Below are 20960 nucleotides of genomic sequence, written 5' to 3' on the forward strand. Positions count from 1 at the left end.
GGACCAGTTCTAAAGATGCTGATTTAAAAGGTGACCTCCGTAAGACCTTCTTTGATGCAATCCTACTCTTGAATTCAAGTATTTTTTGGTTTAATTTATCCCACAAACTTTTTTCTACGTTCAAGACCTTCTGTTTTGTTTCTGTTGTATGTGAACCGACCTGGGCCTTTGGGGAGGGCGGCATATAAATACAGTAAATAAAATAAATAAATAATAAATATAACCCTTAAAAGAAAGTGAAATGCAAAAGGGACTATGCAATCCACCTACACATTATAATAATTAATTACTTAATTACTTTGAGAACTATACTACTTATCAAAAGTCTAACTCAGGGGTAGTCAAACTGCGGCCCTCCAGATGTCCATGGACTACAATTCCCAGGAGCCCCCTGCCAGCAAATGCTGGCAGGGGGCTCCTGGGAATTGTAGTCCATGGACATCTGGAGGGCCGCAGTTTGACTACCCCTGGTCTAACTCAGCACCCCACTGCCTTTCAATTTGGGTCAGATATTACATTAGCACAGGAGACCCCAACCTTTTTGAATTTGTCGGCACTTTTGTAATTCTGACAGTGTGGTTGGCATAAGCACAAAATGGCTACCGCAGGAGGCCGAGCTGGCCACAAAATGGCTGCCGCAACTTGCCTTCTCTCACCCAGTGAAGATCCTTGTGCCTGGTGACAGATGCTCCCAAAGCAATGTTTTTTTTTAAAATCTGCACAGTCAATCAAATCTCTAGTGGCTAATCAGAAGCCTTACTGGCAAAATTTCCACCTGGCCCCACACCCTTTCTAAAAATACTTGGCCCGCAGGAGGAGTTGAGTCAGCAGGTGCCTTGCATTAGCAGCAAGATTTCTGCAGAAGTCCTGGAGAGGTTTCATGTTGTGGTCTAGAAACCATCCTTTTCAAGTAGAGCTGACTCATTCGAGATGTTAAACATCACCCTTAACATAATTTGCTAAAAGCTGCAAATCGGACTGCTTATATTTGTGTCAGTAAAGAAAGGAAGCACAAAAACTGAAATGAGCATGTGTTAAAGGAAACCGAGGTTTTTTAACAAAAGAAAAGAAAGATTATTGGTCACCTAGTTTAACACTTACAGGTTCTCCTTTGGGACCCGCTTCTCCTTTGAAACCAGGAACTCCAGGGTCTCCCTGAGAGCAAATATTACTCATTAAAGCAGATATCCACACTGTCCTAATCTCCTCTGCTATTCTCAGCCCCCTGATTCCACTAAATTCATTTATACAGTTTTGCATGTCAATAAAGGTTGATGTGTAGATGAAATCATTTCTGGGACTTATACTCAATATTCACAGGGCATAAGCAACCCCTACAGTTTGGCAGAAACAGAAAACATTATAACCAAGGAACCATTGTCTCAGGGTATTTATAGTGTCCAGAATTTTTTAAAAAGTTATTCATTAGGGCTCTTATGTATTTAGTAAACATGCCTCTGTTATTCTTTGAGGTCCCCTAGAATTAGAATAGGCAGAGGCCATGGCTCAGTGGGAGAGCATCTTCTTGACATGCAGAAGGTCCCTAGTTCAATCCCCAGCATCTCCAACTTAGGAGACCAGACAAGAGGTGAGGGGTCTGAAACCCAGAAGAGCAGCTGAGTAGACAGTACTGGCCTTGATGGACCAAAGGTCAGTTTCAGTAGAAGGAAGCCTTATATGATTATGTAATGGATGCCTAAGAATAGCTAGAGCTAACATCATTTCATAATCCTCTTCACTTTTATCAGTCTTTAATGGTTTGTTGCTGATCCCTGCCCTCTCCAGTATGATACACCAGGATTTCTCAGCCATAGTTTCATGAAACTCTGGAGTTTCTTGAAGGCCCTGAAAGGGTTTCCAAATGGGTGGGAATTAATTAATTTTTGTAATTGTTAAAAATGTATTGGGTGATATATATCAGGGGTAGTCAACCTGTGGTCCTCCAGATGTCCATGGACGACAATTCCCATGAGCCCCTGCCAGCATTTGCTGGCAGGGGCTCATGGGAATTGTAGTCCATGGACATCTGGAGGACTACAGGTTGACTACCCCTGATATATATGGTCATGTCAACCTGCCCTCCCCTCCCAAAATGGCCTATGATGGGCCAGGAGGTGGTGGAAAGGGGAGGGGCCCCGGGTGGACGTGTATACCACTATGCTTCTGAACCATATTCTGCACCATCGTGAAACATCTGAAGTTTCTCGAAGCCTGAAGAATGTTTCAGGGGTTTCTCAATGGTAAAAAATTGAGAAAGGCTGTGATGGACACTTTACCATTTGTCCTCGGATGCCAGGTGGGCCTGTGCTGCCTTGAGGTCCTGTGGAGCCAGGTGGGCCTGGTGAGCCAGGTGGCCCTGAAGTACCTGGAGATCCCTACAAAACAAATACATGGTTAACCAGATCTACAGAGTGGAAGACAGAACAGTAAAAGGACTACCTGTATGTCTGATATGATCAGGCTTTGACCTGAATGTCAAAGTATGGGGGTAGAAAATATCCAGAGATTTTGAGGGTGGGGTTTGTGGTGGGGAGGGACTTCAGTGGGGTACAGAGTCATAGAGTCCATCTTCCAAAACAGACATTTTTTTCCAGGTGATCCAATCTCTGTCACCTGGAGGTTAGCAACTTGGATGGGCAAGATTAGCTTGGGCTCATCAAATCTCAGAAGCTAAGCAGCATCAGCCCTGGTTAGCACTAAGCTGGAGGGCCACCAAGGAAACCTAGGGTAGTTAAGCAGAGGCATGCAATGGAAAACCACTACTGTTCATCTCTGGCCTTGAAAGCCTATGGAGTTGCCATAAGTCAACAGTGATTTGATGGCACTTTCCACCATCTATATCATAAGTGGACCAATGGAGAAACTTTGCTATAGCTAAGGAGGGTTGGGTCTGATCAGTTCCATGGAAGAAAGATGGGACATCCAGGTAATAAATCAAGAAAATACTTACCGAGGGTCCTTTTGTGCCAGGGGAACCATCTGTACCTTGGGACCCCTAGAAATAGCAACAATACATTTATCATTATAGGCAAGTTTCATCCCAGCATTAAAAAAAAAAAACTTCAGGAAAATGTTTCAGAATCTCCTTCCTGAGCTCTTGCTTTCAAAGAGAAGCAAAAAAATTGAGAAGTTTCCATTTCTGTGTATTTACTGCTGACATTTCCAAACTATGGGGGTTAGATTTGTTTGCATCCATGGAACAGATAACTCCAGCTGTCTAAGTGTAAATATGTAACTGTAAATAAAAATCAAAGCCAGAGAGGCAGGCTATGCAGTTCTACACTGAAGTTATTTGTACACCCTGATTTTCTGTGTGTGCATACATGCGTGCATATATATCCGGGGGGGGGGGGGGAGCCAGTGGAGGGAGGAATGGCTGGAAACAGGAAGGAACAGCAGCAACAGTCCTGACATGCTGGCGACACTTCCTGAGCACCTGGAAGGGCCGTAGGCACATTGCCAGGGAACCCTACTTTAAACATCGAGTTTCACCCAAATGCCTAGCTGACCCTGGCAACATGCTGACATCACTTCCAGGTTCACACAGAGTGATGTCAACACATTGCCAGTGATATCATTGCATTGCCAGTGAGGACTCCTGTTCTCATTGTGGGACTTACTGGTCCCCCTCCCCATATTCAGCATATTTGCAATTTTCCTTCTAGAAAACTTATACATTTGATTCTACAAATGTGCCAATTAAAACAGTTTAATTTGCTCAGTTATAATTGACATATCATGTATTTAAAAACAACAAAATAAGTTTAAGATTGATATGTATACATATATGTGTGTACACACACACACAAATATGGAGAGAGACGGAGAGGCATGAAGTGTTGCACATTAGTAATTACTCTAAAAATATATATAGTTGATATTTCTATGTAATTTCAAGACAATATTTGTACATAAGTATGTTGAAGGACTATGCTAACCTGTGAAAGATTTACTATTTACAAGTCTAATAGTAATTTTGGTCTGAATGACTGTAAAATAAAGATTGATTGATTGATACAAGTAGTAGCAAAGTCAAAACAAACAGGAAGTAGGTCTGCCCATGTTTGGCTTAGTCAAGGTTCTTACTAGATTGGTACTGCTCTGTCTGGACTATACCACTTCAGAGTGTGTGTGAAGGGGGTTGCAATATTCCACCCCCAAAGAAAGCCAGATGACCAGGAAGAGGTTCTAGTTGCTTCAGAGAGAACTCAGAAATAAAAGAAGGACAGATGAACTTACAGGAAGGCCAAATGACCCTGCTGGACCTGGTAGACCCGTTTCTCCTCTTTGTCCCTGAGGGCCTTCTGGACCACGTGCTCCTGTTGGGCCAGCTTCACCCTGAATTTTCAGGTCAGAAAGAAAAAAATGTTAGACTTTTTGAATCACAGAATCCTCAAGCTCTGGAGGAGGGCACAATCATCATGTCTAACAACTCAAGATTCTCAGTAAATACATCCTTTAAAAGAGGTTCTACTGGTGACAACTGGAAATTCACCACAAAGAACCTTGCTAGATCACTTCGATTCAAACTGGTATCTGGGTCCATTCCGCATTCATTAGATAATCCACTTTCAATGCACTTTCCAAGTACATTTTCCTGTTCTGCGCAGGAAAATCCAGCTGCAAAAGTAAGTTGAAAGTGCATTATCCTATGTGTGCAGAATGGGCACTGGTCACTGAGCTTATACATCAGGTGCCATCAATGGCAGCCATAGATTTCCTCATTCTCTGTTCTCCTCTGTTCCATAACAAGGCAAAGCTTTGTAATACAGTGCTATATCCACAATTGAAATGAGGACTGCGAAGCTCTAGACGCAGCCTAGTGTTCTCCCAGAATCACAGCTGACCTCCAGACCACAAAATGGCGGCCATAGAGGGAGGACTCAATGGCATTCCATCCCCACTGTGCTCCCTCCTCTTCCCATACTCTGCCCTCCCTAGCATCTGCCCCCAAATCTCCAGGAAACTCTTAAACCAGAGTTGCAATATACCTTTTGCATGAGACAAGCATTCCTGCTATGAAGAGAATTATTGATTCCTCCTCCCCATGTCCCATCATGCATCTTTCTACAACATTCCTCAGCCCTTACAACTGGCTCTTGGAAGGGACTTCCCTTCCAAAGGATGAGACAGCAAAGGCCATTCCATGAGTGAAGTGTAGTTTGGGGTTCTATAACACATACACACACACCCAGGCTATGTTATTCCCACTCTTTTTGTTTTTAAAGTTTTTCACAAGCAGTGCGATAAACAACCCCCAAATTAGGCTGTTTTGAGGTCCATACTACATGTGTTGCTGGCAATTCTAGGACTACCCTGATCTGGATAGCCCAGGGAAGCCCAATCAGATTTCAGATGCTAATCAGGGCTGACCCTGGCTAGTATTTGGATGGGAGGCCTCCAAGGATTTCGGTGGCAGTTCCTCCCAAAAACACTGATGTGGGGGAAGGCAATGGCAAACCACCTCCAAACATCCATTGCCTGGCTGCCAGATAGCCCTCAGATCTCCTGGCTCTACTATACATGCCATATATGATAAATAAATCAGTAGTTCTAGATCTGAGGGCCACAAACATTTACTTCTTTCAACAACAGGCACTTGGGGCCCCAATTCAAACCAGAACCCCATTGCAGGGGGAGGGTTCTGGGACTGCCCGGAGCATTCATAGAGGCACTCTGTATGTTGCCCAGGTGGTTCCACAGAGGAGAAACAAGTTAAGCCTCCTCTTCTCTCTCAGCTGGGATCTGCACTTGAGATCATGGCCCCACCCAATCATTATTTCAAAAGAAGGACATGTGGGTGCTCCTGGTTCAGAACCTCCCCCTTGGTGTATAGTTTGACTCTGTACAGGATGCACCCAATCGATCCATCACTTCACATGGATTTGTTTGTTTTGTTGTTATGTGCGAAGTCGTGTCCGACCCATCGCGACCCCATGGACAATGATCCTCCAGGCCTTCCTAGCCTCTACCATTCCCCGGAGTCCATTTAAGTTTGCACCAACTGCTTCAGTGACTCCATCCAGCCACCTCATCCTCTGTCGTCCCCTTCTTCTTTTGCCCTCGATCGCTCCCAGCATTAGGCTCTTCTCCAGGGAGTCCTTCCTTCTCATGAGGTGGCCAAAGTATTTGAGTTTCATCTTCAGGATCTGGCCTTCTAAGGAGCAGTCAGGGCTGATCTCCTCTAGGACTGACCGGTTTGTTCGCCTTGCAGTCCAAGGGACTCGCAAGAGTCTTCTCCAGCACCAGAGTTCAAAAGCCTCAATTCTTTGACGCTCAGCCTTCCTTATGGTCCAACTTTCGCAGCCATACATTGCAACTGGGAAGACCATAGCCTTGTTTGTTTACTTATGGAATTTATTTGTGTCCCACATTTCTCACCAGAGGGACCCCAAAGTGGCTTATATAGTTCTCCTTTCCTCTGATTTATCCCCACATCAATCCTGGGAAGTCTATTAGGCTAAGAGGTTGAGACTGGCCCGAGGTCACCCCCCAAACCTCTGAGGCACAAGTGAGGGATTCAAACATATATATATATATAGCTTAGCTAGAGGAACGTTATGAACATTGAATGTGACCTTTAAACCAGGCTCACTCTGTTATTTGCTCCATATTCAAAGGAAAAAAATCCATAAAAGGCCTGTCTTGTCCTCTGTCTTCTCAGCATAGTTCAAGGGTCTGTTTATCCCTGGCCCGGTTTTATTTCCCATGCATTAAAAGGATTATTTTTAATCCTCTAAATTACTTCATTGTCTAATGTCAGTTTATTGTTTGACTAAATATTGCCAACTGTAAATGCAGCACCAAACATCTGCTGAACTGATTAGTCCTTCGGCTCTTTCTCTCTAAGGACATGGATACCAGATGTTTGCTCTAAGGAGGCTTTTGGAGCGTCATGGCAAAGAAAAGCTCACTAGTTCAGCCTCTGTTGTCATGGAGATCTGCATCAGCCAACCAGCTCCTCATTCCTCACTCACTGCACTAAATAGCGCTGGATAAAGATGGTGAAGGATCAAATGGGACAACAGGTGTCAATGTGGTGTAGTAGTTAGGGCATCAGACTAGGAATAGGGACTCCTGGGTTTGAATTGCTGGACTACTATGGAAAATTGATCCAGTGACCTCGGGCCTGTTACGTCCTCAGATTCATCAACCTCACCTGTTATTTGTTGCTGTTGTGAGGAGAAATGGGGAAAGGAGGACAGTGGAGGAGAGGAAAACAAAAGAGGACAGTGGGGGAGAAGAGGACAATGAAGAATACTGGATGAGAGGAAAACAATGGAGGACTGTGGAGGAGTCAAGGACAATGGGGGACTGTGGAGGAGAGGAAGACAATGAAAGACAGCAGAGAGGAAAACAATGAGGAGCAGTAGAGAAGATGAGAACAATGGAACGGGAGTAGTCAACCTGTGGTCCTCCAGATGTTCATGGACTACAATTTTCATGAACCCCTGCCAGCAAATGCTGTCAGGGGCTCATGGGAATTGTAGTCCATGAACATCTGGAGGAACATAGGTTAACTAGCCCTGCAATGGAAGACAGTTGAAGGGTGGAGGAAAGGAGGAAAACAGAGGACAATGGAGGAGAGGAAAACCACGGCGGATTTGCAGTGGTAGAGAGGAGAGCAACGGCGGACAGTAGAGGCAATGAAGACAATAGAAGACAGTAGAGGGAAGGCAGTCAATGGAGGACACTGGAGGAGAGGAAGACAATGGAAGACAGTGAAGAGAGGACAATGGATGGAGGACAATGAAGAATAGTGGAGAAGAGAAAGTGAAAGAGAGGAGGGCAATGGAGGACACTGCAGGAGTGTAGGACAGTGGAAGGCAAGAGGACAATGGACTGTGGAGGAAAGTAGGACAATGGAGGAGAGGAGGACAATGGAAGACAATGGAGTGGAGGAAAATAATGAAGGCTAGTAAAAGAAAGGACAATGTATGATAATAGAGAAGAGGAGGCAAGTAGAGGAGGCAAGTAGAGGAGAAAAGGACAATGGAGAACAATAAAAGAATGTAGGAAAATGAAGGAGAATAGAATAATGGAGGGCAAAAGGATAATGGAGAACAGTGGATGAGAAAAGGATAATGGAAGATAGTAGAAGAGAGGAAAACAATGAAGCACAGTGAAAGAGAGGAGGACAATGGACCAGTGGATGAGATGAGGAGAATGAAGGTTAGTGGAGGAAAGAGAATGTTATGGCATTATACCCCACTCAGATTCCTCTTCAGGTTCCGCCATCTGAATCTCCAGGCATTTCCCAATTTAGAGTTGGCAATCCTAGAGGTTTCTTTGAAACAAGCTCCTTCCATTGTAAATGGTGCCTGTACCAGCTTGTCATTAATCATGTATTTGCGTGTCCTCTTTTCAAGCAATCTATCTGTGGATACTTTGCCAATTTGTCACCCCCCCCCCCCCGAGCAATACGGAAGGGCAGGGTAGAAATAAAAAATTATTATTATTATTATATATTATTTACTGTGATTAAAATAATTAAAATGGAGGATTAACATGGGGAATACACCACCAATAGATGCATCAACAACTGCAGGCCTAGATGACCTTAAAAGGGCATCTTGGAGGAGAATTCTATCAGTGTCTACCAGCTATGGTGACTAAAGGTGACTCCATGTTCAGACACAGTCAACCTCTGTGTACCAGTGACAGGAGGCAATACTAGGGGAAAGCCTTCTCCTCTGTGCTACATTGTTTGACCTCCAGAGTAACTGGTGGGCCTCTGTGTGAGACAAAAAGCTGACCTAGGTATACCACTGGGGCTCCTCTAATGTTCTTACATGTCCCTTTCCTTGAAAACTCTCGAGGTCACGCTCCACCCCCATCCCATGAAAGAATGCAATAAACAACCTTAACAGAATCAAGCCGAACTTACCTTCATGCCGGGAATCCCTGGGAAACCTGAAGAACCGGCTATACCAAGTGGACCCTAGAAAAACGAGATGGTGAAAGTTGGTGAGCAACTATTCCGAGAAAGATTTCTAGTTTAGAAGTCGGATAAGCAGCATACTGTACATGAAAGGGAATGATCTGGCAATCCATGCATATCTTTGCTCTCTTCTGGAATGGGCATGATCAGAAGATGGAGATGAAACTACCAAGACCATGGCCAGACAGTACGGAAAACCTGCAACCAAGGGCTCAGGTCTTTTAACTGATGGACTACACATATTGTCAAGCAGTTTTCCAGTGCAAAGACACCGTCCTCCTCTTCCACATGAAGGAATGTTCGGCCCAAGGGACACCGACTCCCCGATATGCAATCCACAGCTAGCTTGTTAGTTTGTTTGTGACAGCCTTGGACCAGCATAAAATGAAATAAAAGCGAATGGTCATAGTATTTACGGGCAGCCTTTAGGCCAAAATACAGTATTTAAAAAAAAACATGATAAAACAGCTAGCCCAAATCATAACTATTTGGCCGACCTCTTCTTCGACAGATCATTTCGCTTCTTACAGGATGTAAAGCAAAACATGGCTACAGCAAAAGAGACGGTAGGCTTTCAGTCTCCTCTGCAGGAATCTACAGCTAAATGTTTGGGAGTACGGAATGAATGCTTTCCTGCCTGCAGACCAAACAATAACTTTTAGAAGAAGAGTTGGTTCTTATATGCCACTTTTCTCTACCTGAAGGAGTCTCAAAGCAGCTTCCATCCGCCTTCCCTTTCCTCTCCCCACAACAGACACCCTGTAAAGTGGGTGAGGCTGAGAGAGCCCTGATATTCCTGCTCGGTCAGAACAGCTTTATCAATGTTGTGGCGAGCCCAAGGTCACCCAGCTGGCTGCATGTGGGGGAGGAGTGGGAAATCAAACCTGGCTTGCCAGATTAGAAATCCGCGCACCTAACCAGTACACCAAGCTGGCTCTCTAGTCCAGCCCCCTGCACAATACAAGAACTCACAACTACCCACTGTGATCTCAATTTCATGCCTAAATGACCCCCCCTCCCCCAAAAAATCTCCAGAATCCAGTCTGACCTGGAGGAAATTCACCTACCATCCCACAGCAGCAATCAGCAATTCCCTGGGAATGCAAGGAAGGGCCACGAGAGACAAACGCTGGTACATCCCTTCCTGCCCACCCACTCACAATCTGCCTAAGTTCACAAAATCAGCATTTCTGTCAGATGTCTATCTAGCCTCTGCTTAAAAACTTCCAGAGAACGAGAACCCACCACCTCTCGAGGAAGCCTGTTCCACTGAGGAACTGCTCTAACTGTCAGGAACTTCTTCCGGATGTTTAGCCAAAAATTGTTTGGAATTAATTTCAGCCCACTGGTTCTGGTCTGACCCTCTAGGGCAGGAGTAGTCAAACTGTGGCCCTTCAGATGTCCATGGACTACAATTCCTATTCGCTGGCAGGGGATCATGGGAATTGTAGTCCATGGACATCTGGAGGGCCGCAGTTTGACTACCCCTGCTCTAGGGCAACAGAAAACAACTGTGCTCCATCTTCTATATTAGCAATCCCCAACCTGTCCGTTGACCAACTGGAGGTGGGCCACGAAGGACGCCTTCTCCCCCCCCCCCCCCCGGCCCTTTACAACACACTTTGGGTGTCATTGTCTCCCATCACTCCCAGATGGGACTATCTTGTTGCAGAGAAACAAGCTCAGGGTTCCCATTGATTTGTCATTGTCATGAGTTAAAATTTCCATGAAAATAAAATGTTCCTTATGTTCCTTGTTGTGGTGTGTCTGTATCTTATTTTGAAGGGATGTTTAAACATTACCATAGCGATCAGAGAGCGTTAGGGCAGTGGTTGAGAGTAGAGGAGTAAACTACCCCCCCCCCCACCGGGCCTCAGTAAAATTGTCAAGCGTTGAGTGGTCCCCGGTGATAAAAAGGTTGGGGACCACTGTTCTATATGACAGCCATACAAGTATTTGAAGATTTCTATCTAATGCTGTAAACCACCCAAAGCCTGGCTAGGGGAGGGGCGGTATAGAAACCTAATCATCATCATCTCCCATTGTCCAATTTGATTAGCATACAGGAGAGAGACTTTCGCAGTCTTGTGTAGTGGCTCTGATTTTTGCAGGCATTCGAAATAAATTTCCTAGACAACCTTAGGGGTCACAAAGCACACGGCAGTTATAAATATTCGCTACAGCTACAAGATACCCAACCATTCTCCAATGATTTCCTTTCCTTTGCCTTTAGCTGGCTTGGTTACCCTCTTGCAGGACGAGACGCATGCGATGAAGTAATGCCTTGTATACAACGTAGTTTTTGAGACACTTGTGGGAAGAAGAACAGTCTGTTCCAGAAAGGATTAATTACGGGAGAGCATAACGTGGCCCGTGGCCTGGCACCGAAAAGGACTGCATCATCATCAGTGTGACAATTCTTTTACACAATTATGAAGCTCTTCCCACCCAGTTATGTAATAGCATGACTGTCAGTCTGCCAGTTCTCCCTCGCTCTTGCTTCAAGGGTAACTCCAACCTGCTGGGCAAAGCTCTTCCAACTGGACTCCCCTGCTAATATATCCCAGTGCATCTTCCAAATTCAACCAGTACATGTTTCTCCTCTGATGCTCGAGCTGCCTCCTGACCTCGCAAAGGAACGCAATTGGATATTTCTGCCAACTGGAAGTCATGCTGAATCCACTTCGACGAACCCTCGAAACAGATGGATACTGTCACACTGGCTCCGGAACGGCCAAGTTGTTGGCTAAGAATTCATGTTCTTCTGTCCCATTCCAGTTTCCTCGTTTGGGGATCTTTCAGGACACCACCAAACTTAGCGAAAAGGACGGTGGACGGTATGATTGCATCAATCAATTCACACACTGTTTATACACTGAAAGTTAGGGATGGGTGGATTTGCCTAAATCCATTACTGGAAAGAATCCAGAGTAAACACATCTTTTTGTTGGACATGAGCCAGAATCAGGAAAAGAATGGGAACTCTGGTTTAGGCCCAAATGCATTTGATGATTGCATCCCTGTCATGTGTCAGGACCACTGACAGGATTTCCCCTGGATCATCTTACTGGCACACAACCTCACATCAACACGCATATGAGGTACAATTTGAAGAAGAGTTGGTTCTTATATGCCGCTTTTCTCTACCCAAAGGAGGCTCAAAGCGGCTTACATTCGCCTTCCCTTTCCTCTTTCCCCAAAAGACACCCTGTGAGGTAGAAGAAGAGTTGGTTCTTATATGCCACTTTTCTCTATCCAAAGGAGGCTCAAAGCGGCTTACATTCGCCTTCCCTTTCCTCTCCCCCCAAAAGACACCCTGTGAGGTAGAAGAAGTTGGTTCTTATATGCCACTTTTCTCTACCCAAAGGAGGCTCAAAGCGGCTTACAGTCGCCTTCCCTTTCCCCTCCCCACAACAGACACCCTGTGAGGTGAGTGAGGCTGAGAGAGCCCTGATATCACTGCTCGGTCAGAACAGCTTTATCAGTGCTGTGGTGAGCCAAGGTCACCCAGCTGGCTGCATGTGGGGGAGCAGGGAATCAAACTCAGCTCTCCAGATTAGAAGTCCTCACTCCTAACCACTACACCAAGCTTTGCCCAGGTGAGAAGGCACTTCACTAAATGCTACAGCAGAGAGAAAGAAGTAGAGCTGTTTTTTTTAAAGCTCCTTATCACTACCCATAGGAGTCCAAAAGCAGCTTACAAACACCTTTCCCTTCCTTTCCCCACAACAGTCACCCTGTGAGATAGGTGGGACGGAGAGAGCTCTAACAAAACTGCTCTATGTGAACAACTCTGTGACGGACCCAAGGTCACCCAGCTGGCTGCATATGGAGGAGTGGGAAATCAAGCCCAGCTCTCCAGACTAGAGGCCACCACTCTTAACCACTACACCTGGTTGGCTCTCAAAGAAGGGCTATTTTTCTGTATCCCGCTCTTTATTATCTGAAGGCACCACAGACACTCTGTGAGGTAGGTGATTTTGAGAGACCCCTAAGAGAACTGTGACTAGCCCAAGGTCACCCAGCTGCCTGCATGTGGAAGAGCAAGAAATCAAATCTGGTTTTCCAGATTAGAGTCCTCAGAATAGTGTCGTGGTTAAGAGCACAGCAGCTTCCCATCTGGCAAGCTGGGTTTAATTCCTTGCTCCTCCACATGCAGCCAGCAAGGCGACGGTGACCTTGGGCCAGTCCCAGTCCTGTAAGAAGCAGTTCTGACCGAGCAGTTTCTCTCAGAGCTCCCTCAGCCTCACCTACTTCACAGTGTGTCTGTTGTGTCGAGAGGAAGGGAAAGTGATTGTAAACCGCTTTGAGACTCCTTTGAACAGTGAAAAGTCGGGTATAAAATCCAAGTCTTCTTGTTTGGTGGTTCGGTTCATGGTTCATTCATGAACCAACACGAATCTCATATTTCCAGTTCACATCCATCCCTAAATACCAGCCCCCCAGAATTTGAACAATGAGTTCAGAAATTCTGGGGGGGAGGGGGAAGAAGCTTTAAAGACCATGTCACTCTAGCACACATGCCAGTATATACCACCGAGCCCCTCCAGGTCCTTGGATTTGCTCCTAATCCACTGAGCTGTGGACAGCAGTGCTTTCCTGAAGAATCAGACCAGAGAGTGGCTCTATGACACTGCCCAGTCCTCCGGCCCACATCTGGCCTTAGCACAAAGTCCTGCTGTCTGGGCTACATGTGGCAGTCAGGCCTGTACAGAGCTGGGCATCTTATTTTCCAGAAAGCATTGGAGAATAAACATGGACAACTCCGCCACAATGCCACAAACTGTGCATAACTGAGTTTGTTTCACTGGCGGACACAAACGAAATCAAAGCTCACACAAAGCGAATAAGTGGAAGCAAAAACAAACCAACAAGCAAAGAAAACTATGGAGAAGTACTTACAGAGGGTCCTGGCTTCCCCGGCATACCGTGCGGCCCGCGAGCTCCCTACAGAGAAAGAAAAGCAAAAAAACAGGCTACATTTCTGGGGCCTTGCAAGTTGATTAAAGAAGGTATCCTGACCAGTGTCCAGCCCTTTCGGAAGGGAGAGCTCTTCTTGACCTGCAGAGATAGAACTTGTCTATACTTTCCTATGCTGAGCCAGCGATCCCCGTCAGAATATAGATGAATAAGTGGACCAAGACATGAAAAAGGGTTCCCTAACTGGCCCTAACTGGGATGACCAAGACTAGCCCAATTGTCATCAGCTCTCAAAAGCCCTGTTTCATTTTTGGATGGAGACCACCAAAGAAATGCAGAGTTGCCATGCAGAGGCAGGCAACGGTGAGCCACACCTGAAGTCTCTTGCCTTGAAAACCCCATGGCAGGGGTGGCCAACCTATGGCTCTCCAGATGCCATGGACCACAATTACATGGACATCTGGAAGGCCGCAGATTGGCCACCCCTGCCCTATGAGGTCAACAGAAGCTGGCTGAATCCACTGGTCCTTTCCCCTGTCCACAAATTGGCATGAAAACGTGGTCCCTTCTGTACCTTCCAATGTCTTTGCCCCCTCACTTTGTAAATATTGCAAATACTACAGGCAGAGAGTAGCCTGATCCTTGCCATATGAACTGGAACATAACATAGAATCATAGAATCATAGAGTTGGAAGGGACCTCATGGGTCATTGGTTTATGGTTTTATGTGACCCGTCTCAAGCCTCCGGGGGGAGGTGGGATATAAATTTAATCATCATCATCATCATCATCATCATCATCATCATCTAGTCCAACCCCCTGCACTATGCAGGACACTCACATCCCTATCGCTCATCTACTGTAACACTTGTGAAGAAGAGTCTGCTCCTGATCATTGGTGCTTGGAAGCGTCTGTGCTTGGCTCAGGGTATGTGGCAGGTTGGCATAGGAGATAGTCTGTATGTTTTTGTGTATGCTTCCTAGGTTTTTCCTTGTGTTGCACTGGGAAGCATTGGGGGGGGCATGGCCACTATGTCCACAAATACATGTAATTAGCTCTGCATTATTATTATTATTATTATTATTATTATTATTATTATTATTATTATTATTATTATTATTATTATTATTATTATTATTATTATTATTATTATTATTATTAGATTTATAGCCCGCCACTCCCTTGCGGCTTGTGGCGGGTAACAATATCGCAAATCCCCATTAAAACCCCATAAAACAATAATAATATTCCCAATATTGCCGGCATGGCAAGAATGGCAGCTCAACTCCCCCCCCCCTCCCACTACTAGCGGGTGGAGAGGAGGTCCTGATGCTGTTTTGCTTCGGGTCCAGAACCCGAGTCCCCGGGGGAGGCATAGATCTATTATCAGCCCCGGCCTCAGTGCCTTCCCAACTATTTTTTAAATGCAGTTGAGAATACGTATACACGACTGTCCCTATTCTCTGTCCCGTGCTTACATTGTGCAGTAGGAAGCAATTAACATCTTGCAGGCTATAGAGGCATTTGACGGAGAAGGGAAATTTTTGAGACGCAGTAATTGAGAAGCATACAAATGTTAACAAAAGGAACAAAACGGGATGCCCCAATATAAGGTTAGCTTGAAATAAAGAGCCACTTACGGGAGCACCTTGTGGTCCAAGTCGTCCTCTTTCTCCCGGCATCCCACGAGGACCCTACAGCCAATAAAGGAATAAACAAACTCAAGATCTTGAAGTGTAATACACAAAATATCTGGGTGACTCTTACAGTACAGCATTTTTAGTGGAAGTCTCAGGGTTAACCTACAATTAAAGGATCTGTACTTGAAAAATCTTCATCTGCTTGAAAGTATGGAGATAGCCAATTTTTAAACAGGATAAAAGGCATGTTGCATAAGGACGATTCATGCCCTACCAGATTGGCCCTCCATGGCATAGGCCCCCAATAGGGAACATTCACTCTACCACAGAGGGCCAATCCTGGGTCTGCCTTGCCCATGGCCACCTCCCTCTCCTTCTTCTTCCAGCAGGAAGAAGAGTCTGCCTGCTCTGTTGGCCCACCTCAGAAAGGTAAGCCAGCCAGAAAACGAGATGCTGGGAGGGAGGGAGGGAGGCAGGCAGAGAGAGGTTGGGCCACAGAGCAACCCCAGGGAAACCAGTGCCGCCTCTACAGCCACCCGCCTCTACAGACACCTGGAGATGGGGACGGGAGCCCCAGGAAAGGCAGTTTGCCAGCCTTATGTAGCCTGCCAGGGCTTGCAGAGGTCTCAGTGCAGCCTGTCTTTATTCAGGTCCAAGGGGGCCAGGAAGTGACCCCTGCCATCCCAACAAGGCCCACCATGGCCTACAGAAGCCTCAGCATGGCCCATCTGTGGCCAGGAGTCAAAGAAGACCCCGCAAATGCCGTGCCAGCTCAATAGGCCATAGAGGCCTGCAGAGGCTTCTATGTAGATCGCCCCAAGTTTTGGCGGTAGGAAAGACCACCCAAGGCCCCCATAGGGCCCAGGGCAGCACTGGGGTGCTCCTCTGCATGTCCTAACAAGCGCAGGGGGTAGGGGATAGTCTTCCTCTCTCCCTTCCTTTCTCCTTTTCTCCCTCCCTCCCTTCCCTTCCTTTCTTTTCCTTTCCTCTCCTTGAATGGAACGCATCTCTTTGTGCTCACCTGGGAGCTGCCCTCTGACCCCTCCTCTCTCTCCTCCCCCTTTGTCCTCTCTCTGTCTGCACATGACCTTCCATAGAGACACATGACTCTGCAGATCTCTCCTGTATAGACAATACCCTCATACTCCCACACACATGATGCCAAACAAGCTGGACGTTTGTGATGGGGTAAGTCCTCTTTAGATTAAGCGTTTCCCTTTCCTTTCAACTGGATGCGCTTGAATAAATGTTAAGTTACCCTTTTTTTTTCTTTTTGCAAAATATTTCTTGGGAGATTTATTGACTGCACTCAATATCACGCTTGTATGAGTGGGCAACACCCAATACATATGCATACATGCTAGCAGGTCTTCTTTATGTGCGGAAATGATCTCAATCTAGGGCTAACTGACCCCAGATGTAATGTCAATATATTGCCAGCAACATAATGACATAGCTGGAAGGGACCCCCTCAAGCTAATGAGGGTCAACATCAACTTTCTAATTCCCAACTTTGGACTCAGTATGGCATTCACCCACACTCATAATCATGCGCTGGCATGATAGTTAGAGGTGATAGTTAGAAGACAACGTCTTTACTGGACCCCACTCAATTGCTATGCAAACTTTTAAGCTTGAAACACAAATGAAAATGGCCACATACAGATACAGACGCATGAAGCTGCCTTATGCTCAATCAAAACATGGGTCTATTGATGTCAGTATTGCTCACTCAGGCTGGCAGCAGCTCTCCAGGGTCTCAGATAGAGGTCTGTCACATCACCTCTGACTTCACTTTTAACCAAAGTTAGTGGGGATTGAACCTGGGACCCTCGGCATGCAAACCAGAGGCTCTTCCACAGAGCCCTCCCCAGTAGATTCTGAATGCTGAATTTCTTTATTGTTCATAATGGTAGGGAACAAATGCTGAGCCAAGATAATAAGCATTCTTGACTTCACTATAATGCTGATATGTCCTATATTTTCCGCATTCCCGTTTTTTTGTTTTCTCGAGGGGGAGGAAGTAGCATAAAGTTAGATATGAAACTATACTCACCAAAGGCCCATTTTGTCCCATCTGACCCGATGCGCCGGGTTCACCCTAGAAAAGCAACAAAAATACCTAAATATGTTAACTCCAAGTATGTTCTTCTTAAAGGAAGGAAGGAAGGAAGGAAGGAAGGAAGGAAGGAAGGGAGGGAGGGAGGGAGGGAGGGAGGAAGGAAGGAAGGAAGGAAGGAAGGAAGGAAGGAAGGAAGGGTGGGTGGGTGGGTGGATAGGTGGGTGGATACAGAGAGGGGGGGGCAACAGAGACACCAGAATCATAGAGTTTGAAAGGGCCAGAGAGGCCATCTTGTCCAACCCTCTACTCAATGCAGGATCAGCCTAAACATCCTTGACAAGTATTTGTCCAGCTGTGGCTTGAAGAGTGACAATGACAGGGAGCTCACTGCCTCCCTCGGCAGCTGATTCCCCTGCTGAACCTGTCTGACTGTAAAAAAAGAGTCCTAATATCCAGCTGGTACCTTCCCACCTATAATTTAAACTCACTATTGTGAATCTTATTCTCAGTTGCCAATAGGAACAGCTTCCTGTCCTTCAAGTGACAGCCGAGAGAGAGAAAGAGAGACAGGCAGGTAGATAGTCATTGCAAATATATTTGTGACATTTGCAATTCCAAATTTCTAACAACTGAAATAAAATGGCAGCTCGTATATTACCTTCGATCCAATTGCTCCAATTTCACCTTTAGGGCCTTCAAGCCCTTTGTGACCCTGTGAGAAGAAAACAAAGATGCATACATTAAACAGATCCCTAAAGTGTAACCGTATAAAGGAACCCACTGAGAAACAAAGAAAACATGTTCACACTTACCCTGTGGCCCTTTAAACCTGGCTGACCTGGAGCCCCAGGGAAACCTCGAGCACCCTGAAACACGAGAACACACCGGTAACATGACAGAGTTCTTATAGAACACACTATTCACATTCATAAATAAAGTAGCATCTCACATTACATTAATTAAAATCTCCAGTTATTGACTGATTTAGCAAATTTTGTACCACCTCTCCAGGGAACCTGCCTAAGGTAACTTTCAAAATAAAACATAATAAAAACAAAACAGAAATTCATTGAAATCCAGCTTTCCTGGCCCAGCCTTGGCATAAAAACACAAATAAAAGCTCTTTGTCATATTCCAAGGAAACTACAGTATCAGGTAAGTGTATCATACATCCATTATCACAATGTGTAACAATGCACTGCAGGTAGTGACCCGACAACTGCAGATTTTGTGTTTTGTGTTTCCTATTTATAGATTCCATGTCACTGAACTTCTTAGGTGCATGCAGATATGAGTCAAGAATCAGCCCCTCCGGATGGCTTTTAAATAACTTTATGTGCAAAAACTAATTCTAATTAAACTACTTCACATAAGTCAGGGCAATAGATTTGTCATTGTCAAGAAGATAGGTTAGGCTCTAATTAAACATGTCTGCTGGACAGTCATTTTGAGAACTGAAGGTCAAGAAAGGGATTCACCCAGTAGAGCTATTCATCTTCTGTCCTGAGTGGGTCGTTTGGAACAAAAAAAAATGATTTGCAGAGAGGAGGAAAGTAAATAAAGTGGAAATACGCACAGGAGGAGGTATACAAACAGGTATATAAACAGTGTATTTTTGGGTGAAACCCCAGAAGTGATGCTGGCTAGCTCTAGGAACTGCTGGAAATTCCATGGTAAAACCATGGAGTTTCCAGCAATTCCTAGAGCTGCCTTACATTACTTCTGGGTTTTCTCTGGAAGTGATGTTGAAGTGCACATGTTTCCCCTCATCACCATTCAGAGCAGTGGTGGGTGATGAGAACTGGAGGTGAGGAATTTTGCAACCTGATTAGGGACAAGGTTAGCCGACTTTGTTGCTACCACCCTGTTCCCTGGAGGAAGAGATATGACTGGCCTTGATTGACCAAGGGTGTGATGCAGGAGAAGGCAGATTTATAAGAAATAATGGCTCAGCAGTAGAGCATCTGCTTGGCAGGTGCGGTGGAAGGTCCCAGGTTCAATCCCCAACAGCTCCAGCTAAAAGGATCAGGCAGGAGGTGATGTGAGTGAATGACCACTGCCCATCAGACTTTGACAGTCAAGGGTCTGATTTAATATTAAATAGCTTCATGCATGTGTTCATGTGAGGCAGCTGAGTAAACAGGCAATCAGAGTTATTTGTGGTCACTGAAATCTTTTCCTGCAATCCTCATCATGTTTGAGCATTCTGCAGCAGATAATCTTTGCTTCGGCTTGAGATGCACCCAAAAAGCAACGTTTCATTGCTTATCTTAGGACAGTTGCTTGAAGACCGGCTTCCAGAGAGGAGGTGGGTGCCGTCCTCAAAGGAAAAGGAGGATTTCTGAAAAGCAGAGATGCTGGACAGCGGACAGAATGCAGAGATGCCTCTACACCTCGTGACCAGTTATTAGTTCCATGAAGAGCTGAACAGGTTGCCTTTTGGAGCTCTGAATTGTCTGGGGAGAAGCAGAGGTGACCTGCCTCCCTTTGCCCAGAAGCAATCAGCAGAGTCACTCAAACGGAAAAGCCTTCATGCAGAAAGAGAGGCCTCTTGCTTTTCTATTCACTTCTCCCTTGGGCAGAAAACCATTCCAAACTCACTAGTTTTTCAGAACCCAGGCCAAAAGTGGTCTATTTCTACAAACGTTCAGAGAGTGCAGAGACAAGTGTGGTGAGTCATATATAAATATATTCATATTTATGAATATATTTAATATATTCATATTTATATATATCCCTGAGCAAGCCAGGCCATCGGGCTACCCCTTGATGTGTTCCCCCTGAGGGTTTTGCTACATAGCCTGCTGGGTGGAGGAGGGTTTATTGTCACCGCCAAGGGTGGGATTTTATTGGGGGTTTACTGTTTTAAGGGGATTATGACTGGGAGTACTGGGTTTTATTGTTTTAAGGGGATTTTATTGTGGACAAATTCTGACCCACCATGAGCCACTGTGTGGGCCTGGCGTGATAGAAATAAAAGGATGGATGGACGGACGGACGGACAGATGGATGGATATGTGAATGGATGGATGGAAGAATGAATAGTAGAAACAAAACTATAACAGTGATGGCAGATCTACAAATGTAATGTTTCCAAATATCTCAATCTAAATCCATACACAAATGCCATCTTGATGCTGTGCATTCAAACATGGATCACGTTGTAAGGTCTTCAAATCCATTGTTTTACAGGAGGTAGACATTTATAACCCCAGTGTTATAATACGAGCCTTCTAGCTGGAGTTAGGCACAGAGGGTCAATTTTTGGTACCCCTCAGTAAGCCTCCAAGATATGGGTGGAGAAATTGAAGCATGTAAGTATCCTCCCAAATCAATGAGCTTCCTAATACAAAATAGATCAAATAACTCCATGGGGAGCCACCAATGATGGTGGTT

The 20960-nt window shown here is 45.4% G+C and overlaps 1 protein-coding gene across 1 annotated transcript in view; it reads right to left on the bottom strand.

Moving 5' to 3' along the window:
- COL5A2 (collagen type V alpha 2 chain) overlaps window positions 1-20960 on the bottom strand; it is a 198267-nt gene that overhangs the window by 46824 nt on the left and 130483 nt on the right. Inside the window, exons 13-22 of the mRNA XM_077319445.1 lie at window positions 18377-18430; window positions 18223-18276; window positions 17559-17603; window positions 15503-15556; window positions 13844-13888; window positions 8888-8941; window positions 4240-4338; window positions 2951-2995; window positions 2277-2375; window positions 1102-1155 (exon numbers count right to left, since the gene is read on the bottom strand). Of these exons, the coding sequence (XP_077175560.1) occupies window positions 1102-1155; window positions 2277-2375; window positions 2951-2995; window positions 4240-4338; window positions 8888-8941; window positions 13844-13888; window positions 15503-15556; window positions 17559-17603; window positions 18223-18276; window positions 18377-18430 (603 nt within the window). The remainder of the gene's footprint in view (window positions 1-1101; window positions 1156-2276; window positions 2376-2950; window positions 2996-4239; window positions 4339-8887; window positions 8942-13843; window positions 13889-15502; window positions 15557-17558; window positions 17604-18222; window positions 18277-18376; window positions 18431-20960) is intronic.

The sequence above is a fragment of the Paroedura picta genome, chromosome 2, assembly GCF_049243985.1.
Source record: "Paroedura picta isolate Pp20150507F chromosome 2, Ppicta_v3.0, whole genome shotgun sequence".
Classification (NCBI taxonomy): domain Eukaryota; kingdom Metazoa; phylum Chordata; class Lepidosauria; order Squamata; family Gekkonidae; genus Paroedura; species Paroedura picta.